The sequence below is a fragment of the Gallus gallus genome, chromosome 11 (genome assembly GCF_016699485.2).
Source record: "Gallus gallus isolate bGalGal1 chromosome 11, bGalGal1.mat.broiler.GRCg7b, whole genome shotgun sequence".
NCBI classification, from domain to species: domain Eukaryota; kingdom Metazoa; phylum Chordata; class Aves; order Galliformes; family Phasianidae; genus Gallus; species Gallus gallus.
Window position 1 is genome coordinate 875,399 of NC_052542.1, and position 16,447 is coordinate 891,845.

The 16,447-nt window shown below is 46.2% G+C and overlaps 2 protein-coding genes and 1 long non-coding RNA gene across 6 annotated transcripts in view; 1 reads left to right on the plus strand and 2 right to left on the minus strand.

Moving 5' to 3' along the window:
* Positions 1–332, minus strand: part of RANBP10 (RAN binding protein 10) — a 54,854-nt gene extending 54,522 nt beyond the window's left edge. Inside the window, exon 1 of the mRNA XM_040645990.2 lies at positions 164–332. The gene's annotated coding sequence lies outside the window, so the exon portion shown is untranslated. The remainder of the gene's footprint in view (positions 1–163) is intronic.
* On the plus strand, positions 203–15,185 carry TSNAXIP1 (translin associated factor X interacting protein 1). Of its 4 annotated transcripts, none has more exons than XM_004944061.5 (16): positions 203–341; positions 1,555–1,645; positions 2,100–2,212; positions 2,445–2,568; positions 3,836–3,929; positions 5,885–6,081; positions 7,232–7,367; positions 7,588–7,763; positions 9,004–9,163; positions 9,315–9,445; positions 10,038–10,166; positions 11,210–11,371; positions 11,989–12,098; positions 12,859–12,982; positions 13,270–13,376; positions 14,914–15,185. In XM_004944061.5, exons 1-16 carry the CDS (start codon positions 313–315, stop codon positions 15,140–15,142), a joined length of 2,112 nt encoding a protein of 703 aa, XP_004944118.2. In that variant the 5' UTR covers positions 203–312; the 3' UTR covers positions 15,143–15,185. The 4 variants fall into 4 exon arrangements, with proteins under 4 accessions (XP_004944118.2, XP_040501923.1, XP_040501922.1 ...); XM_040645988.2 differs by having other exon boundaries at positions 279–482; XM_015279152.3 differs by lacking the exon at positions 203–341 and adding an exon at positions 536–1,467.
* LOC121106576 lies at positions 3,294–9,406 on the minus strand. Its single transcript, XR_006931193.1, has 2 exons — positions 9,279–9,406; positions 3,294–7,730 (listed from the first exon to the last, which is right to left on the minus strand). It is a non-coding gene; the product is annotated as an uncharacterized LOC121106576 (long non-coding RNA).
* Positions 15,186–16,447: the final 1,262 nt, after the last annotated feature.

Here is a 16,447-nt window from a genome sequence, read left to right on the forward strand (position 1 = left end):
CCGCGGCAACGCGGCGCTGAGGGGCTGCCGAGAGGCCGCCGCGCCGCTGCCGGTGTCCGTCGGCCGCCTCCGCGCAGGGGCCGGTTTCGGCCGCCCGGTCGGACGGACGAACGGAGCTATTAGGACGGCCTCGCTCCGATCGCGGCCGTCTCGCGTAGCTCACCTGTCGCCGGGCCGGGGTCGGGCCGCGGTGGGACGGCTGAGAGCGGCGAGCGGCGTCAGGCGCCGCGCGGGCAGCTATGGCGGCAGGCCGGGGGTCCTGAGGCGGCCGTCTCCGTGGCAACGGGCGTAAACAGGCGGCCGCTGCGGGCCATGGCGGCGCGCCGCGCTGTGCGGGGCGGGTAAGGGCCGGGGCGGCGAGGGGGGCAGAGAACCGGTGAGCGGCACAGCACCGCGATCTGCCCTGCCGGGCCACGGGCAGAGAGAGGCCGAGAGCCCCGCGGCTGTCCTGCCCGGGGAGGAGTGCTTACACGGATCCAAGGGTGGGAATCGGCTGGGGGGGCCGGGCTGTTTTGGGCAGTCCCAGCGGCAGGGCGGGGGGCGATGGGCATAGACTGCCCAGGGCCCATCCGTGGCCTGGGGAACCCCCAGGGATGGCACCCACAGCTGTGGGCAGCACTGCCTGCGCCTCACCGCCCTCCGAGGGGAGGATTTCCTCCTGACACCCAACCTAAGCCGACCCTCTGTTGGTTTAATAACCTCACCGTTAGTTTAGTTTGTGCGATTGCAGTGCATTTGTGCCCCATACGCTTCTGCCTGTACCGGCAGCCTTCCGCGGGCACTCCTCACACAACACTGACCGTTCTCCGTCCCACAAGTTCCATGGGGTCAGGGCTGCCACACGACAGCAGGAGCCCTCTGGGACAGATGGAGGAGCTGCCCTTTCAGCCATTGCAGCTGGCATTTGATGAGCAACGCAGCAGCTCCTGGCAACACTTAGGTGCTGAGCTGAGTGTCTCACTGCATTGTGCCAACCCGCTGTGATCTCTGATTGCTTTCCCATGTCATGGCAACCCTCATTCCCCCTAACATACCTAAGTGAGTATACATTAACTTACTGAAAGGCCTTCCACCTACACCCACCTGCTTCTAGGAAAGACAGATCCTGGTTGTATTTTTTCCATGGTTTGCCAGTTCTGCTGGCCAGCAGGATGTCTGCACTACGGCCACCCCAGAGAACCAGCTTTGCAGGCACTTTTGGGATCCCAAGTCCCAGCTCCTGACTCAGACAGCACTTTTCCAGCTCTGTTTCTAACCTCACCTCTTCAAGAAGACCAGCTCACTGGGGTTTGCCCAGCAAAGGGCTCAGCTTGGCAGCTCTCACTGCGACAAGGAGCAAAGCACCCTGTGTGGTGTCAGTCCTGGTGTTCAGCTGTACCACAGATCTTCCCATTGCTCCCTCTGTCTACGTCGTCCTGTTGGGTATTTTCATTTATGAGGCACATCACAACTAGCTGCTCACTTTAGGTATGCATCAGCCAGATTCACAACCTCCAACAGAATAGTCAGTGAATTCTGTGGCTGTTGAAAAGTCTCTTCCCTGCTGTTGCACAGGACCTCTCCTGAATCTTCCTCTGAGATTACAAGTGGCCAAACACATATCCGCAGTGCGAAACCCACCCTGCCCAAGAAACAGAAGGCTCTGGTGAGTTCAGGTTCTAAGGGTGGAGGGAATATAAACACTGTTCTTGGCTGAGACAACTTCTGTGGATGTATATACCAAATACTAAAGCCAGATTTTGACACATACATTTCAAAAGGAAGGAAATAGAAGCTGTTTAATCATAGGCTTAGAGCATCTTCTAGCCTTCAGGAACGCCTGCTCCATAGTGTGTGTCAGTACATAAAGTAGCATGGTGAAAACTATATCCAAACTATGCATAAATAAATACCAGGAAGGCATATACCAACAAACTAATGAATGGTTAAGGTCCACAAAAGTCACGTTTTGTTTCCGTTTGCATTTAGGTTGTATTTCTATCCCACTGTAGTCTTGGGCAGTTAGATTGACTGCGAGGCGTTGTTGGGGACATTTCAACCTTATTTGGCTCTCTATTGTGTTTGCAGTACTCTTCAAACATAATTCTTTCTCTCTCCAGTCTTTGCAGCTTTCTGCTAGAGGCCAGTGGTCCATGTGGCCCGCCTTTGCAGCTGGGCAGACAGTCCTAAGGAATCACAAACCCTGCAGTGCCCCAGAGGAGAGAACATGTAGGTAAGCATGGCCTGTACTGCTAGCTAAGCCACAGGATAGCTAGAAGCAGGGTTTGGAAACCAGGAATTTACAGAGCAGGATCTCTCCCAGCATTGGTGAGAACAACGAGGTTGGCTTATCCCACAAAACTTGAGCATAATAAATAATATTATTGGTTCTGGCTGGTAGTGATGGGCAGTAAGAAGAAAACCCAAGTCCTTGAGCTGATGTCCATTCTCCTGTATCTCTGCAGCAATGAACAGGCCCTTCTTACCATTCCAAAGCCACGTCACTTGGAACAATTGGAGTCTTACTTAAGGAAAGAGCTGCAGACTCTTGACCTGACTAAAGGGATCTCCCAGGAACTGAAGCTGCAGGTCAGATCCAAGTTTCTGTTGACTTGGAACAACATACTGAGATGGGTTACTCAAACTGGTCATCCAAAGGAAAAAGTAGGTGGGAAAAGCAGGCAAATACAGTTAGTATTAGATAGCTTGGTTCACAGCTCACAATACAGAACTTACTCAGAATGTCATTTGTTTGTATGTTGGATTTATATGTTGTTTAGGAGTATACTCCATAGCTTGTATAACTTTCCATTTTCAAATCAAAGCCCAAGACTTCAAAAAGACATGGTAAAATGAAGTGGGTGTGAAACCGTTTACTCACTGAGCTCCTGAAGGCTCTTACCTAAACCCATAAAGCAAGCATGTAGGTTCCAAAATTTTCACTTCAAAAGCTTTCATTTGTGAAGTTCTTTACTCTGAGAGTGGTGAGGTGCTGGAACAGCTGCCCAGAGAGGCTGTGGATGCCCCGTCCATCTCTGGAGGTGCTCAAGGCCAGGTTGGATGGGGCCCTGGGCAGCCTGGTGTAGCATTAGATATGGAGGTTGGTGGCCCTGCCTGCAGCAGGGGGTTGGAGCTTCATGATCCTTGGGGTCCCTTCCAACCCAAGCCATTCTATGATTCCATAGTTATGTTATGTCTCTGTAAGAAGGGGGCTCCTTGTCAAGCTTTTGCTTAATCAGGATCCCCAAAATTAAGTTTTTATCGGGCCTCACCCTGGGGATTTGTTGTGAATGCTTGAGAACACAGCTACTGAGGACACTGAAAACCACCACTTTAATCCAAAACACAACCAGAGCATTTATGCTGAGTGAGACATTTGGATTAGAGTTTCTCTGCATGAATTCTAATTCCCAGAGGAATCCAGTAGTGATAAGAAAAGAATGTGGTAAATGGAAAAGAATGGAGGGAAAGAACCACAGAATCATTAAGACTGGAAAAGACCACTAGGATCATCTAGTCCAACTGTCAATTCATCAGTGGATTACTGATGGATGATTAACAGCAAGAGAAAACAGAGGTTTCATGAATGCATTATTCTTGGAAAGTATTTTTACTGCATGACACGATATGTTTAGTTGCATTTAATAGCGAGGTACACTCAGTGAGAACATTACCTATTGCTAGTGAAGTCTTCCCAGGCCCATATACAACGTGGGACTCTGACTGTCCCTCCAAACAAGTTTTATTCTGCTGAGGATGGCACATGGGCTGTCCCACCAGATTATGCTGCCCAGGGCCCAACTATCTGAATTCTGAGAAGTAAACCATGTTTCTCAAGCTCTCTTTCCTCTCTCAGCCCTACAGAGAGATATTTGAATTCTTCATAGACAACTTCAAGACCTACAAGCCCTTGCTGTCAGCTATAAAGAATGAGTATGAAGCCACATTGGGTAAGCTCTTGGACTTTGACCTCTGAGGGGAAAACACTAATGGAGATGTAGTCTTACACAGCCAGTTACATATTGGATATATATATAGAATGAACATTCTAAATATTTACATAAAATAGTTCACTTTGAGGGACATACAAATATCTCAAACGGTAAAACTATCTTCCTGGTCTATTAGTGAAGTCTTCCCATGGCCTAGGTACCACATGGGAGTCTACTTCCTTCATACATAACAGGTGTTTATATATATGTATATATATATATCATATTTTTATTATTTAGATTAAGGTTTTTATGTATTTATTTATCCTTAAGATCTTCACCACACACACAGTTTGGGCAACATCCGTATCTCAGAGCTTTTCTGAAACCACCATGTTGATAGTAGAATATATCATACTGATATATTTGGATGCACTTGCAGTGGTAACTTGAAGCTTGCATTACTCCCGAAGCAAGGCAGGGCAAAGAGCTGAACTGGCTGTTCTCTGTCCATTCGTGGTGTGCTTTAAACCCCTCTTGGCACTGAGATGCCACAGTGATAGCAGTGCTTTGTAAACAGTCAGTGTGCTAGAAATAGCCTGTCACTAGGAACTCCTGTCACACTGAGCAGCCTGCAGATGTCAACATTTTTTTAATGGGACAGTTTCTTCAATAAAATGTATTGTTTATCCCAGTATCTGTTACCTGACTGCCTAATGATAGTCCCTCACTGTAGGCAGAAATCTTTGCACAGTGCACTTCAGTGTCAGATCCATGAATCAGTATTAATCATTACGTCACAACATTTTATTATCCCTTTCCTTCTAGAACTCTTTAGTAGACATTCCTTCAGCTCCCAGAGGATTACTAGTGCTTGTGTTGTGCTGAAGCTTACTTTAACATTATTATTATCTTTGTTTAAGCATATTTTCTACTCAAGATGTTTCATTGACTCCTCCTTTCCAAGTGGTCAGCAGCCAGCTGTGAAGCACTCCAATTACACCTCAGAACACAGTGTTCTTTGTTCACACCAAGTGAGCTATGCTGGTGTTCTAATTTTTGCCATCTCCTGAGGAGCAGTCCTGGTACCAGTGTCATAGTGAAAGAGTTCAGAAAAACCTTTGGTACAGTTACAGCACAGGAAGGAAACTCACACCCAACTATAATAAGAAAAGTCATTCCTGTTTTTAGATTTGTGCATGCATGTTAAGTTTTAAAATACTGAATCTGCTGTGCATATGTGCATATATTCATACATGAATACTAATATTAAAGTTCTGTCAAGGAGGAAAATATCTGCAAATCAGATTATTCAGCATCTATCAGCATTTCTATCCCGTTCAGGAGAGAGAGTATATGCATTATTCAGCAAGCAAAACCTTTGCCACAGCCTCATTTGAATTACATCTTCTCCTGGTGGAATTTCATTTAGCCATAAAAGCAAGCCTCCATACCAAGGAGATGGTGGAGTTCCACCACATAACTGGGATCTGGCACTCAAGTCAAGTACTCACACTAGTCCCCTCAGATAAGTGCCTTTAAGAAAAAAATTCAATTCAAAGGGGAAGTTGTTCAGAGTGAAAAGCACAGATGGCAGCAAAGCCAATATGATGAGTTCTTTATTAGCTGTGCTGATGAAAAAGGGAAATGAAGAGAGGGCAATGCATCCCTGAAAAGAGGGGAGAGTGTGTAGACAAGTTTATATGCAGAAGGTGGCACAAGGTCTTGCATTTGGAGACAGGAAAGCAAAGCTAAGTTTATGAAGAACATGCTTTCCCAAACAGGGTAAACCACTAATTAGCAGCTGTCTTTAGCTCCATATGCTGCCTGTGCTTAAACGGTGACAACCTAGTGAAACATGATGGCATCATCAGTGTTCATTATCACAAAGCCTGAAATACTCAGGAAAACAAAATAAAAGTAAAATTCAGGCTTTGTTGCTCATTGTAAGAACCCACCTCTGCTCTCTTTAGCTCATCAGAAGGAGATGATTCGTGCCCTAGAGCCCCTGAAGGCCATGGTCACCACTGTCTCTGAGGAGTGCACCCAGCAGATATTAGCACTGCAGGAAAAGGAGAAAGTGGAAATAAATACTTTAAAGCAAGAGAAACATCATTTGTTAAAGTTTATTGACAACATGAAGGAAGAGAAGTGTTCTCTTCAGACTCAGGTAAATAAGGCTACGGGTCAACTATCTCCCAGCTTCAGCTGGATCCATCTGATCTCTTCCTCCCAAGTGCTCATCCTTTGGTGCCAGGAAAAGTGCTGGAGCTGGTGGTGAGCAGCTGGTATTGTAGAGATGCTGGATCTCAGCCAGCTCAAGAGCATTCGTGTTCCCTTAGGGCTGGCTGTGCTGCTGCTATCAGAAGCCTTGGCTTGTAGCTGCTGTCCCAGACAACCAGCTTCTGCACAGACTGTAGGCTCCTTAGTCATGGAGATAGCACTTGTTGAACCTTGGAGACTTGGGTTTCACCAGCTAGATTGTAACACTGAAAAATATTTCTTCCCTTTGCAGTCCTAGACATTCCTTTGGTTCCTCCACTTGTTGGTGTTTACAAGCCTCATATAGAGATAAATAGAACCACCTCTGAGGCAACTGAGAATTTACATATAGTTTGCTTTCTGGGGGGTCGGGGGGAGGTATACGTTTGCTTTTCCTAGGAATAGAGCCTATAATCCAACTTCTGGTTTGGGCTATTTAAGTTTTGCAGTTTGCATGAAGGATGTTGGAAATATAATTCTGCTAAAACCAGAATCCTGCTGTTGAGACAACATTCAAATACTCTAACTGGGTTAGATACACAAAGTTCATTTGGAGAGATTTCAACATTAATGATTTTATGATTGTTTGAAGCTGCTGACTGGTTTGGTGGTGACAGTGTGGTGTGGCTGTGATGGTGTAGGGCCATAGGCAAAGCAGCATTGCTATAGAGGGCTCACATTTTTATGAGACTAGCATAGTTTGCATCTTCAAAGTTCTCATCAGAATCACTGGAGCTCTCCAAGGTGCCTGCTGGTTGTTTTTTTTTAGGCATGGAATTACAATAGAGAAACTGTGCAACTCAGCATAAAATGTATGTAATTCACTCTCTGAAAGGCACAACACAGATAGAGCACTCTTCAGCACCCTTCTTCAGAGTCCAAACCCTTCTGGCATGTCTCTATCTGACCATCCTTTCCTACAGTGTTATTTCTTGCTCACTCTCCTGCTACAGCTTTTTCCACTTCACATCCCTTACACCACTCTCTGCCCCATAGTTCTGCTCTAGGCTCACCACACCAGCCCAGGGCTTCCCACTGATGCTGATCAATTCATGCAGGTGGAGCACCTGCAGATGAGCGTAGCTGAGGAGTACACTCGCTACCTCCAGGAGTACGGCGCCCGCAAACTGCTTCTAGCAAAACTGAATGACATGCACAACGAGCAGCTGAACGTGAAACAGCACCAGGCCCAAGGTGGGGAAAGTAGATCTCTGTAGGAACCTGTCCTGCCCAGAGGCCCAATGCACACCCACAGCGCAGCACTGAGCGTCTCCAAAATATCATCAGATATGATCTGATTCTTTAAGTAAGCTAAATTTGTGAACAAAATATCCACAGGCACATAGGGAAGGGATTAGGCAGGGACATGGGTGGACAGTTGGACAAGGTCATCTCAGTGGTCTTTTCCAACCAGAAAAAGCTGTCAAGGGCGAAGACGTGGTGAAACTCACTCTGGCATTGAAGATGGCTCGGCAGGACCTGACAAAAGCCCAAGTGAAGCTGAATGCAATGACAGCAGAGTATGGAGACGTTGTGCCCAGGAGACGTTTTGAATCTCTGGAGAAGAAATACTCTGATTTACTTCAGGAGGTGAGCACAAGCTCCAAATTTTTGAGCTGAATCACATGAATGCAAACATAATGAGATGCATAAGTATTCAGGTTAAGATAGAGACTGTACATATAACTCACATGCAGGCTTTTGAACTATGTTTGTCTGACATTCATTTCACAGTTTTGTCCAAAGCACAGCAAACTGAAACTACTGCTGAACCAGGCTACTGACAGCTACCTGCCTAGCTGGGTTTTGCCTTTTCCAATAGCATTTCATGACTTCTTTACCTTACTGCAACCCTGGGCTATCGACTCCACCACCAGGGAGGTCAATGCATTTTCCAGCTGTGATAGAACCAGAGGAGGTTCCTCAAGCCAGGGAGACCTGTCCGTGATGGAAGCTGTCTCTCCAGCTCCGAGTTCTCCCAACGAGAACCTGTTGTGTCTGATGGCCAGGACGGCTTTGAGTTGTGCAAGGCCTTCTCAGCAGTATCTTAAGATTCCACCAGAGAAATGCACTGAACCGGGACAAGACCCTGTAATTCTTCTCTCTGCTCCTCGCCACCCTCACTGTAAAAGACTTTTTCCTTATATCCAACCTAAATCTACTACCTTTGAGTTTGAAACCATTTCTCCTTGTCCCACCATCACAGACCCTGCTAAAGAGTCTGTCCCCTTCTTTCCTGTAGCTCCCCCTTAAGATACTGAAAGGCCACTCCTAGGTCTTCCTGGAGCCTTCTCTTCTCCAGGCTGCACAGCCCCAGCTCTCAGCCTGTTGTTGCAGGGAGGTGTTCCATCCCTTGGATCATTTCTGTGGTAGTCCTGTGGATATGCTCCAACAGGTCTACGTCTCTCCTGTACTGAGGACTCCACATCTTTGCGCCAGCAGAGCAAGAATAAATTATATGAAAAGGAAACATGTTCTAAATAAAGATCAGTGGGTCTGAAGGAAATGCACATAACATTTCTAGAACAAAAAAAAAAAAAAACCCACAAACAACACCTCTTCCATTCTCTCCTAGTGCATTAAGGTCTGTTTTTAAACACAAAAGCCAGCATAAAAAATATCATTGATATATTCTATTTGAAGTTTCTGGATATGATAAGAAGAAAAATTAATGGATTATTTATTTTTCATCCAATCTAAAGGCAGTTAACCAAGAATTGCTCTCTGTATATCTATGGGCTGCACCAAACGCTCACCTGAGCTGTCAGACAACAGAAAATCTCCATTGCTGCGATTGGTTTGTTACACCCCTCCTTTCTGCATGCTTTAGATGAAGACTCTGAGGAAGGATTTTGATCAGCTCCATGAGGAGTATGGAACACTGCTCGAAATCCACAGAGAGACTGCAGAAGAGCGAGACAGCTTCTTCACCAGACTCCAGGAAGCCGAGCGCAGTCACACGCCCCGGCCCAACTGGGCAAAGTGTTCAGGTGCCGCCTGTACTCAGCACTCATTTGCTTATAGACTATATGTCTGTAGAGCTGTATCCATTGTAAGGTTCCTAATGGGCTCACACAAAACCAGTACTCACAGGGAAAAACGCACCTCTGTTAGAAGCTCAGCATCTTTTTGTTGTTGCAGAAGTGATTCCTGGTGGAGCGGAGCGGTGGGACTGTCTGGCCAAGGGGAAGAGCAGCCATCAGCTGGTGGATGTGCTTCTGGAGGAAATAGGAACAGGAGTGCTAAAAGAGATGAATGTCTTCCGTGGATGGGTACGCGCATGCTTTCTCCTCTGCTTGTTTCCACTAAGATTAATTGGTAGTAAATATCCATTCAGAAGGTGGGAAAGTTGCTTTCATGGCTGGACTTGGTGTATTCAGTGCCCTCCTTCCCACTAGCATAACCACTGAAAACTTTAGAGCTGGGAAAACTCAGATGCAAGGGAAAAGCTGAGCCTGAGGGTTAAGCATATTGAGGACAGCTGAAGCATAGAATCATAGAATCATTGAGATTGGAAAAGATCACTACTGAGATGAGCTTAGCCAAGCACTGGAATGTCTAAGGGCGCATAGCAGGAGTGCACTGTGGGGAATGACTCCTTCCCATGGCAACGGGGTAATTCAAACCACTGTCCCATTGCACTGCACCCTGTCAAGCAGGGGAGGCAGGAAATGATACACGGACAAGGCAGTGTTACAAAGATTCTTCACCTCATAATATATCCAAACATTTTCTCAGGGACAGAGTAACACTTCCTTGGTCCTTCAACATCTCTCCCTAAGAAATTCACCAAAACATTGCTTCAGTGCTGCACTGATGCCAGTGAGGGGAAGGCCTCATCTCTGTTTCTTTTCCATTACTTAGGGCAAAGGTAACAAGGTTCCTGTGCACCTGAGGTATGAAGGTGAAGTCAAGAACAAAAAGCCGACTAAGAAGGATGTGGTGAACATCCTGAAGGACATCTGGAAAGAGAAAACTGCATTAGATCAGCAGGTTTGTCATTTTCCTTCTCTAAAGCCCTGAGCTAAGTCAGCCACGCTCATGAATCTGAGACCTTAGCTAGAGTGACTGCTGCTATTCTGGGATGTGCTGGTGCACTGTACACCAGGATGCCATCACAACTATGCAGCATCTGCTCTTAGGTGTGGAAGCCCTGGCAATATCTGTGCAACCAAAGCATGGCCAATTGTTTGGGTTTTTGTTTTTTTCTGGACTGATTTGAATTCATGCCAATCTACTGTGAAGGTCCACAGAGAAACAAGTGGCACCACAAGAAATGAAGATGAGGAACAGAAAAGGAGGAACAGGAAAAAAAAGTCACTTATTAAGCAAATTAGCATAAAAGTGTTTTGGTTTTGTTGCATAAAAAAAGCATAGAATTTCCCCTTCTTTGTCCAGGGTGGGTTTGGAGTGGTGGATGGAGGCCAAAGGGCCTGTGTTTAAACCTTCTCATTATAGGGACAAGTATAATGTCCTGTTATTATGCCTCAGACACGAGAGCAACCTTGACAGAGGCAGAATCACTTCACAGATTTCTTCATTCAAGCTAGAAGCCTGAATACATCCCTTAGGTCAGCCCTAAACAGTTTAGTGTTTCCTATGGCTGCTTTTCACTTTTAGATTAGATTCCTGGGGAAGCAGCGTTGCTGCAGTCATTGTCTGGCTTCAGGTCTCTCGAGTAACCACTCCAAGTTGTTTGAACCCATGAACAAAGCTTAGCTAAATCGGACAGAGGGGTAGCACCTCACAGGTAGTAAGTTCCTAAGTATTTCACAAAAACAGGCAGGAGAAAAGAGATGATCTGTGAACTCAGCAACAGGAGAGCTTCCTCATATACCTACCCTCATTTAGATTGTACAGACTAAACCTGGAAGAAAGGTTTTGAATGACCGAATAAGCAGGGGAGGCTCCAGCCAGCACTTGTCCTGACAGCAGAAGTTGCCAGAAGACACATCTGTATGCAAACAGCTGCAGTCAGACTAGCAGATTTGATTTAGTTCTGCTGCTTACACACGATGCTCACTTATTATCTGCAGACAGGAAAACGATCCAGTCTTCCTGAGTTCTTTCTCAGCTACCTCCAGAAGAAGTATGGAGATGCCTCTGCTGTGGAATGGTCTTACACTCTCTCTGAGTACATGCGACTCTGTCCATCAAACCATGTCATGAGCTCGTTCTATGAGATACTCACTGGGAAGGTAGGCAACCCATGCCCCTATGCTGCACCTCTGCCCAGACATTGCTGGTGGGACAGACAGAAGGCAGGGAAGCGTTCTGCAAGGCAGCTTCACTTCGCTGCCCATTCACATAGAACCATTAAGGTTGGAAAAGACCTCTAAAAATCAAGCCCACCCCCCACCACGCCCACTGACCACATCCCTCAGTGCCACATCTCCCCAGTTCTTGACCACCTTCAGGGATAGTGACTCCACCACCTCCTTGGGCAACCTGTTCCAATATATTACCTATATTGGTAATATATATTTTTCCTAATACCCAACCTGAACCTCCCTGGCACAACTTGAGGTCATTCTCTCATTTTATAACTGTTACCTGGGAGAAGAGGCCAACCTCCATGACATATGACAGTGAACAACTTGCTCCAAAGCAGTTTGCATAATAAGGAACTGTTGTGAACAGCCGCCCTGCAAGCCACGGTGTTGCTTGATTGTTTATAAATCACTAAAAGCAGCTCAGGTGAAAGTTGATTTAGAAGTGAGCACAACCTTTTTGCAGTTTTGCCCTCCTCTTGAATGCAACTCAAGGGCCAACAGATAAGTCAGTTCCTGACCTGTGAACCTTCCCTGTTCCACAGGTAGCTGAAGAGCAATACCACAGCCAGAACCAGCTGATTTCTGACCTGCAGAAGGAGCTGGCTGCCTGTGACAGCTACAGCAGTGGGTCCCTGCCCAGTGAGCAGTTCAGGCAAGAACCAAGCACTACAAACTGAGCTCTGCGTGCTGGGATATGCCAAGTCTGTCTGCTTTGCTTATCTGTCAGCACAGCCCAGGGAACAGGTTTTCTCCCTTAAATTCTTGAGAGGACAGCTATAGCAAGCGTCTACTTGTAAAACTCAGCATTAGTTTTCAGAATTATGTGAGAACTGCAGGTTTTGAGTAACAAAACTGGGAAACCTGAGAAGAGACATAGGGCACTGCACACATGCAGTGGGATGAGGCAGCATCTGCGCCATGCACTGCTCCCCAGAGAGGAGACAGAGGACCCTCTGCAGTGCTCCTGTTAGCTCCTAGGATGGGTCGCAAAGCATTTGCGTGAGTTTTGCTACAGCTGCAGGATTTGTCAATCACCTGTGCCTTCATAAACAGCACTCACTAGAGACAGCATTTCTTGGGGCTATGGCACCAGAACAAAGAAAGGCAAGAGCCATCTCCAGCACATAGCTGGGAACGCGGCTCTGGTGCAGATGTACCAGCTCACAGCTAACCAACACCATGCTGCATTCAGAACTTCCCAAATGGCTCAGCATCAACATGCACCTGAAAACATCACCCTTGCTTTGTTACCTGAAGGTGCACACACTTCTTGACACGTGTATCCTCTTCGAGGGCAATGAAGTTTTGAAGGTCTGTCCAGTGGCGTGCATGCACGCTCTGCTAACCTAAGACACTGCCATCCATACCAGCACTCATTAACTGCTCACATGTTGTTGCCCGTCTCCAAACAGGATGGCTCTGAGGGAAGCTTTTCCTCTGAAAAGAAGAGATGCAATCCAAGAGCTGGTTGATGCAAGCATGTTCAGTCTGGACAGCGATGACGACTTCATTGACTACATATCCTTATTCAAAGAAGTAAGCTCACATAAGTTTTCTTTTCAACTTGGATTTAAACAAAAGGCTTAAATTAGGCTGGTCAGACTGTTCATCCAACTACTATAGCTGCACTGCACACCACAGGCTCTGAAAACCATCTGCAGATCTCTGTAATGCAAGCTTGTGATTTTTTCTGTGGAAGTTTTTCCAGGTTTTATTTTCACTTTTCATATAGAAATTCCATTTCTGGGAGAGCTATTTTAACACTGGGGAATGACTCTTACTGGGATGGAGGAACATGTGATCTATGCTGTAATTTCTTTCAGGATGAAGAGGGGAACCCTGAACCTTTTGTTGCAAAGCTCAGGAGCCAGTATGTCAGTGAGAAGCAGGAGTACCTGCAAGAGCTAAAGAACAGCCTGGGAGATGTAACGTATGTACAAAGGGAATGGGCTAATGGAGGTGGGGATGGGATCAGGACAGTGCATACAGAGAATTCCCACATGGACACAGAAGCACACTGCCTGCGCAGGGGCTGTGCAAGGCCTCAGATGTGAATACCTGCTGAATCACACGTTTGGGTCTTTTCATTGCCCACTTCCCCACTCCACAGCGAGCTGTGCCTTTCTGCTTGTCACCCCTCCAACCTCACTGTGCCCATGTGCTGGGGCTGGATTTGAACTGCTCCTGGGCTTGCAGGGACCCAACAGAGATGCTCAAGCAGTGCAGATGAGCTCCCTAACAGCAATGTTAGCGTGGAGAGAGGCAAGAAAGAAGAAGGATCCTGGGAGTCACCAGGGGACTGGGCCTAGGCTGAGCATCCATGCTACGCTAGGCACAGTGCTGAAGTCTGAGCTGAACAAGGGAAACTGTGGTCAGACAGGAGTCTGACAGCCAGGAAAAGTGAGGGGATAAGCAGGATCAACACACACAGGCCAGGCAGAAGGCTTCTGGAATGACCATTGGCCAACATCCCTGCAGAGGTCAAAAGAGCTGCAGGAACACTGGGAGCCAAAATGGTCGAGTGAACAGGGAGAAAGAGAAGGCTGTGCTGAGAGCATTCAGACAAGGAGGAGCATTTGGGGACACAGACAGGAGGTGCTGGCAAGCAGCAGCAGTGAGTGGCTACAGACAAGGGGAGGTAACAAGTCAGGGAGAACAAGCAGCTTTTACCAAGGAACAACAGCAGGAAATGAGGCATGGAGAGGTCAGTGTGGGAACTGGAGATGCAAAGGTATCTAGGACTTGCTGAGGAAGCCAGGGTCAGGTTGAGAAAACTGCTAACTGGTGAACAGGCTCACTTGGAACAGCAACAAATGGGCACAAGGTCAAGAGGCAGGACAGGCAACCTGTAAGGTCTATGGCAAGTAGTGAGTAGAGCAAGTTGGCTGTACTGGTAATAATCCCCTTCAGTACTTGAAGTTTATGTCTCAACATCCCTCAGCTCTCTAAGAACAGCAGTAAAATCCTGTATGTACTCAGAGTTCTGAGGACTGTGAAAAAGCAAACAGGACTGACAGCTGCAGACTTGAAGGCAAAAATCTGAGAAATAATTCCACCTCAAATCAGGACAAACAGGATGGAGCAATAGCATAGAAAAGAAGCCTTGTGCCAGGCACCAAGCAATGAGGGAAACACTGAAGGTGGGCTGGATGCCCAGGAAGTTTGATGCTGTCTTTCATGGGCACTGAATTAGCAAAGAAAAGCATAGTTATGTAGCAAAGGGTATCAAAAAGCTTAACAGAGCAAAATTAAAGTCTTCCCAGGTGATGACAAACTAACTTTTCATAACTTCTGTTCAGTTTAATTTAGTACTTAGTTTATTACATGCATATTAAAAAAGTCCCACCAGAGATAATATTGAACCACTGTGCATTTCGAGCAACGTAGATTCTCACTGTAGTACAAATGCTTGAGCATTCCTATCACATACCACAGCACTGCAAGTGACTGAATTGTTTTGCAAGCAGAGAGGTGGATGCAGATGATCTGAAGGCAGCCTTCTGCAGGATTGATCCTGAGATCAGTGATCAGACACTGGATGCCTACATCGGCCTGGCGTACCAGGTCAGAAGAGAACAGCCTGACCAAGAAGTTGTGCCTGTGGACACCATACTGGAAAGACTCTGCGTTGGAGATGTGAGACGAGTAGGGCCCTCACCCAGGAAAGAAAGCACAACAGACTTTGAAGGAGAGTAAGGAGGCTTCCCATATTAAAAATAAAAAGCCTGTTTCATCTGCAGTTTTGGATACAAAGTTGAGTCAGAGCTACTGCACTAAATACCATTCCTCATGCATGCAGAGACACACTTAGGTCACCAACTGTTGAGAGGATAGGCTAGTTTGAACTATCCTGCAAAAACTGATTGCATTTGTGAACTGGGAAGACATCATAGCCCACATGACAGAATAAGAACCACCAGGTGTACGAAGGCCCTGCAATTTCTGCCTTGATTACTGAAATTGGTGCTGCCTACCTCCAGCCCAAATCACTAAGTGTCAGGAAAGGAACTACAAAAGCTTTGAAAAGGGAGTTGCATTGTCTAGCTAGAAATCAAGTGTCATAACTGCACCTATCTCTGGGAGGAGAATTCTGAAAACAGCAGTTTTAACACAGCAAAATTCAGAGCAGCTAGAAAGAAGAGGGCATTAAAACACAGAGGGTACGTTTGGTACATGAACATCAGAATTGCAAAGCTCTCCAGGAGAGTACCTAATGGAGAGGCAGAGAAAGCACTGCGCTACCAAAAGCGGGATTCACTTGTTTTGCTTCACCCTGAGCAACATAGATTCCAAAAAGTGAAATACACTGCCCTGCAAGCAGTTCTTTCTTTTGCCCTTCCAGTCTCATTGCTAGGACTTGAAAGATGGCAATCTATCCCTCCAAGCCTTCAGTTCAGTTATTTAGAGCAACTAGAACATCTCTCAACAGAAGAGAGAATGGATAAGGAATCTTACCTTGCCCTCCTACAGCAGGAACTAGGAGGCTCTCTCTAGTCTCTCTTGAAGTGCTCTTAGAAAAAAAGCTCTGTTATTACTTCAGACCAAAACTTCCAAATCCCGGCATGCAAAGATCTGAGGGTGCACTTAAAAAGCTGCACAGCAGCACAAAACATTTTAAAAAGAATACTATGTCAGTTAAGAAAACAAAGCTGTTTCCTTTCAAATACGGGAGAGGAAAAAACCATAATAATGGAATTACTTTTTTTAAACTTGAAAATGACTGACCTTTGTGTTGGGAACTGCCTGCCAAAATAACTAACTCACTGGCCTTCATTTCCTAGTGTTGTGCAAAATTGGTTTGACTTGTAAGCACTGCTGCCAAAAGCTAGGTATGATTTCCAGGAGTCCTCATTAACTGCACCGTTTGGAGCTCCATTTCAGACATTTGGGAAGCTACACTGCGCTTTTCAGTAAGGAACTCTTCCTCACAGATCCAAGAATGCAGAAAACTGTATTTTGTAGCTTTAGAACATTTCTAAAATGCAAAGGAGAAAAAAGATA

Bases quoted from the DNA above. Each gene is read 5' to 3' on its own strand.
- TSNAXIP1 (XM_004944061.5), top strand. From the start codon at position 313: ATGGCGGCGCGCCGCGCTGTGCGGGGCGG. The intron at 12,099-12,858 runs GCAAGAACCAAG...GTCTCCAAACAG, and splicing joins CTGCCCAGTGAGCAGTTCAG to GATGGCTCTGAGGGAAGCTT. The intron at 13,377-14,913 runs GTATGTACAAAG...TTTTGCAAGCAG, and splicing joins AACAGCCTGGGAGATGTAAC to AGAGGTGGATGCAGATGATC.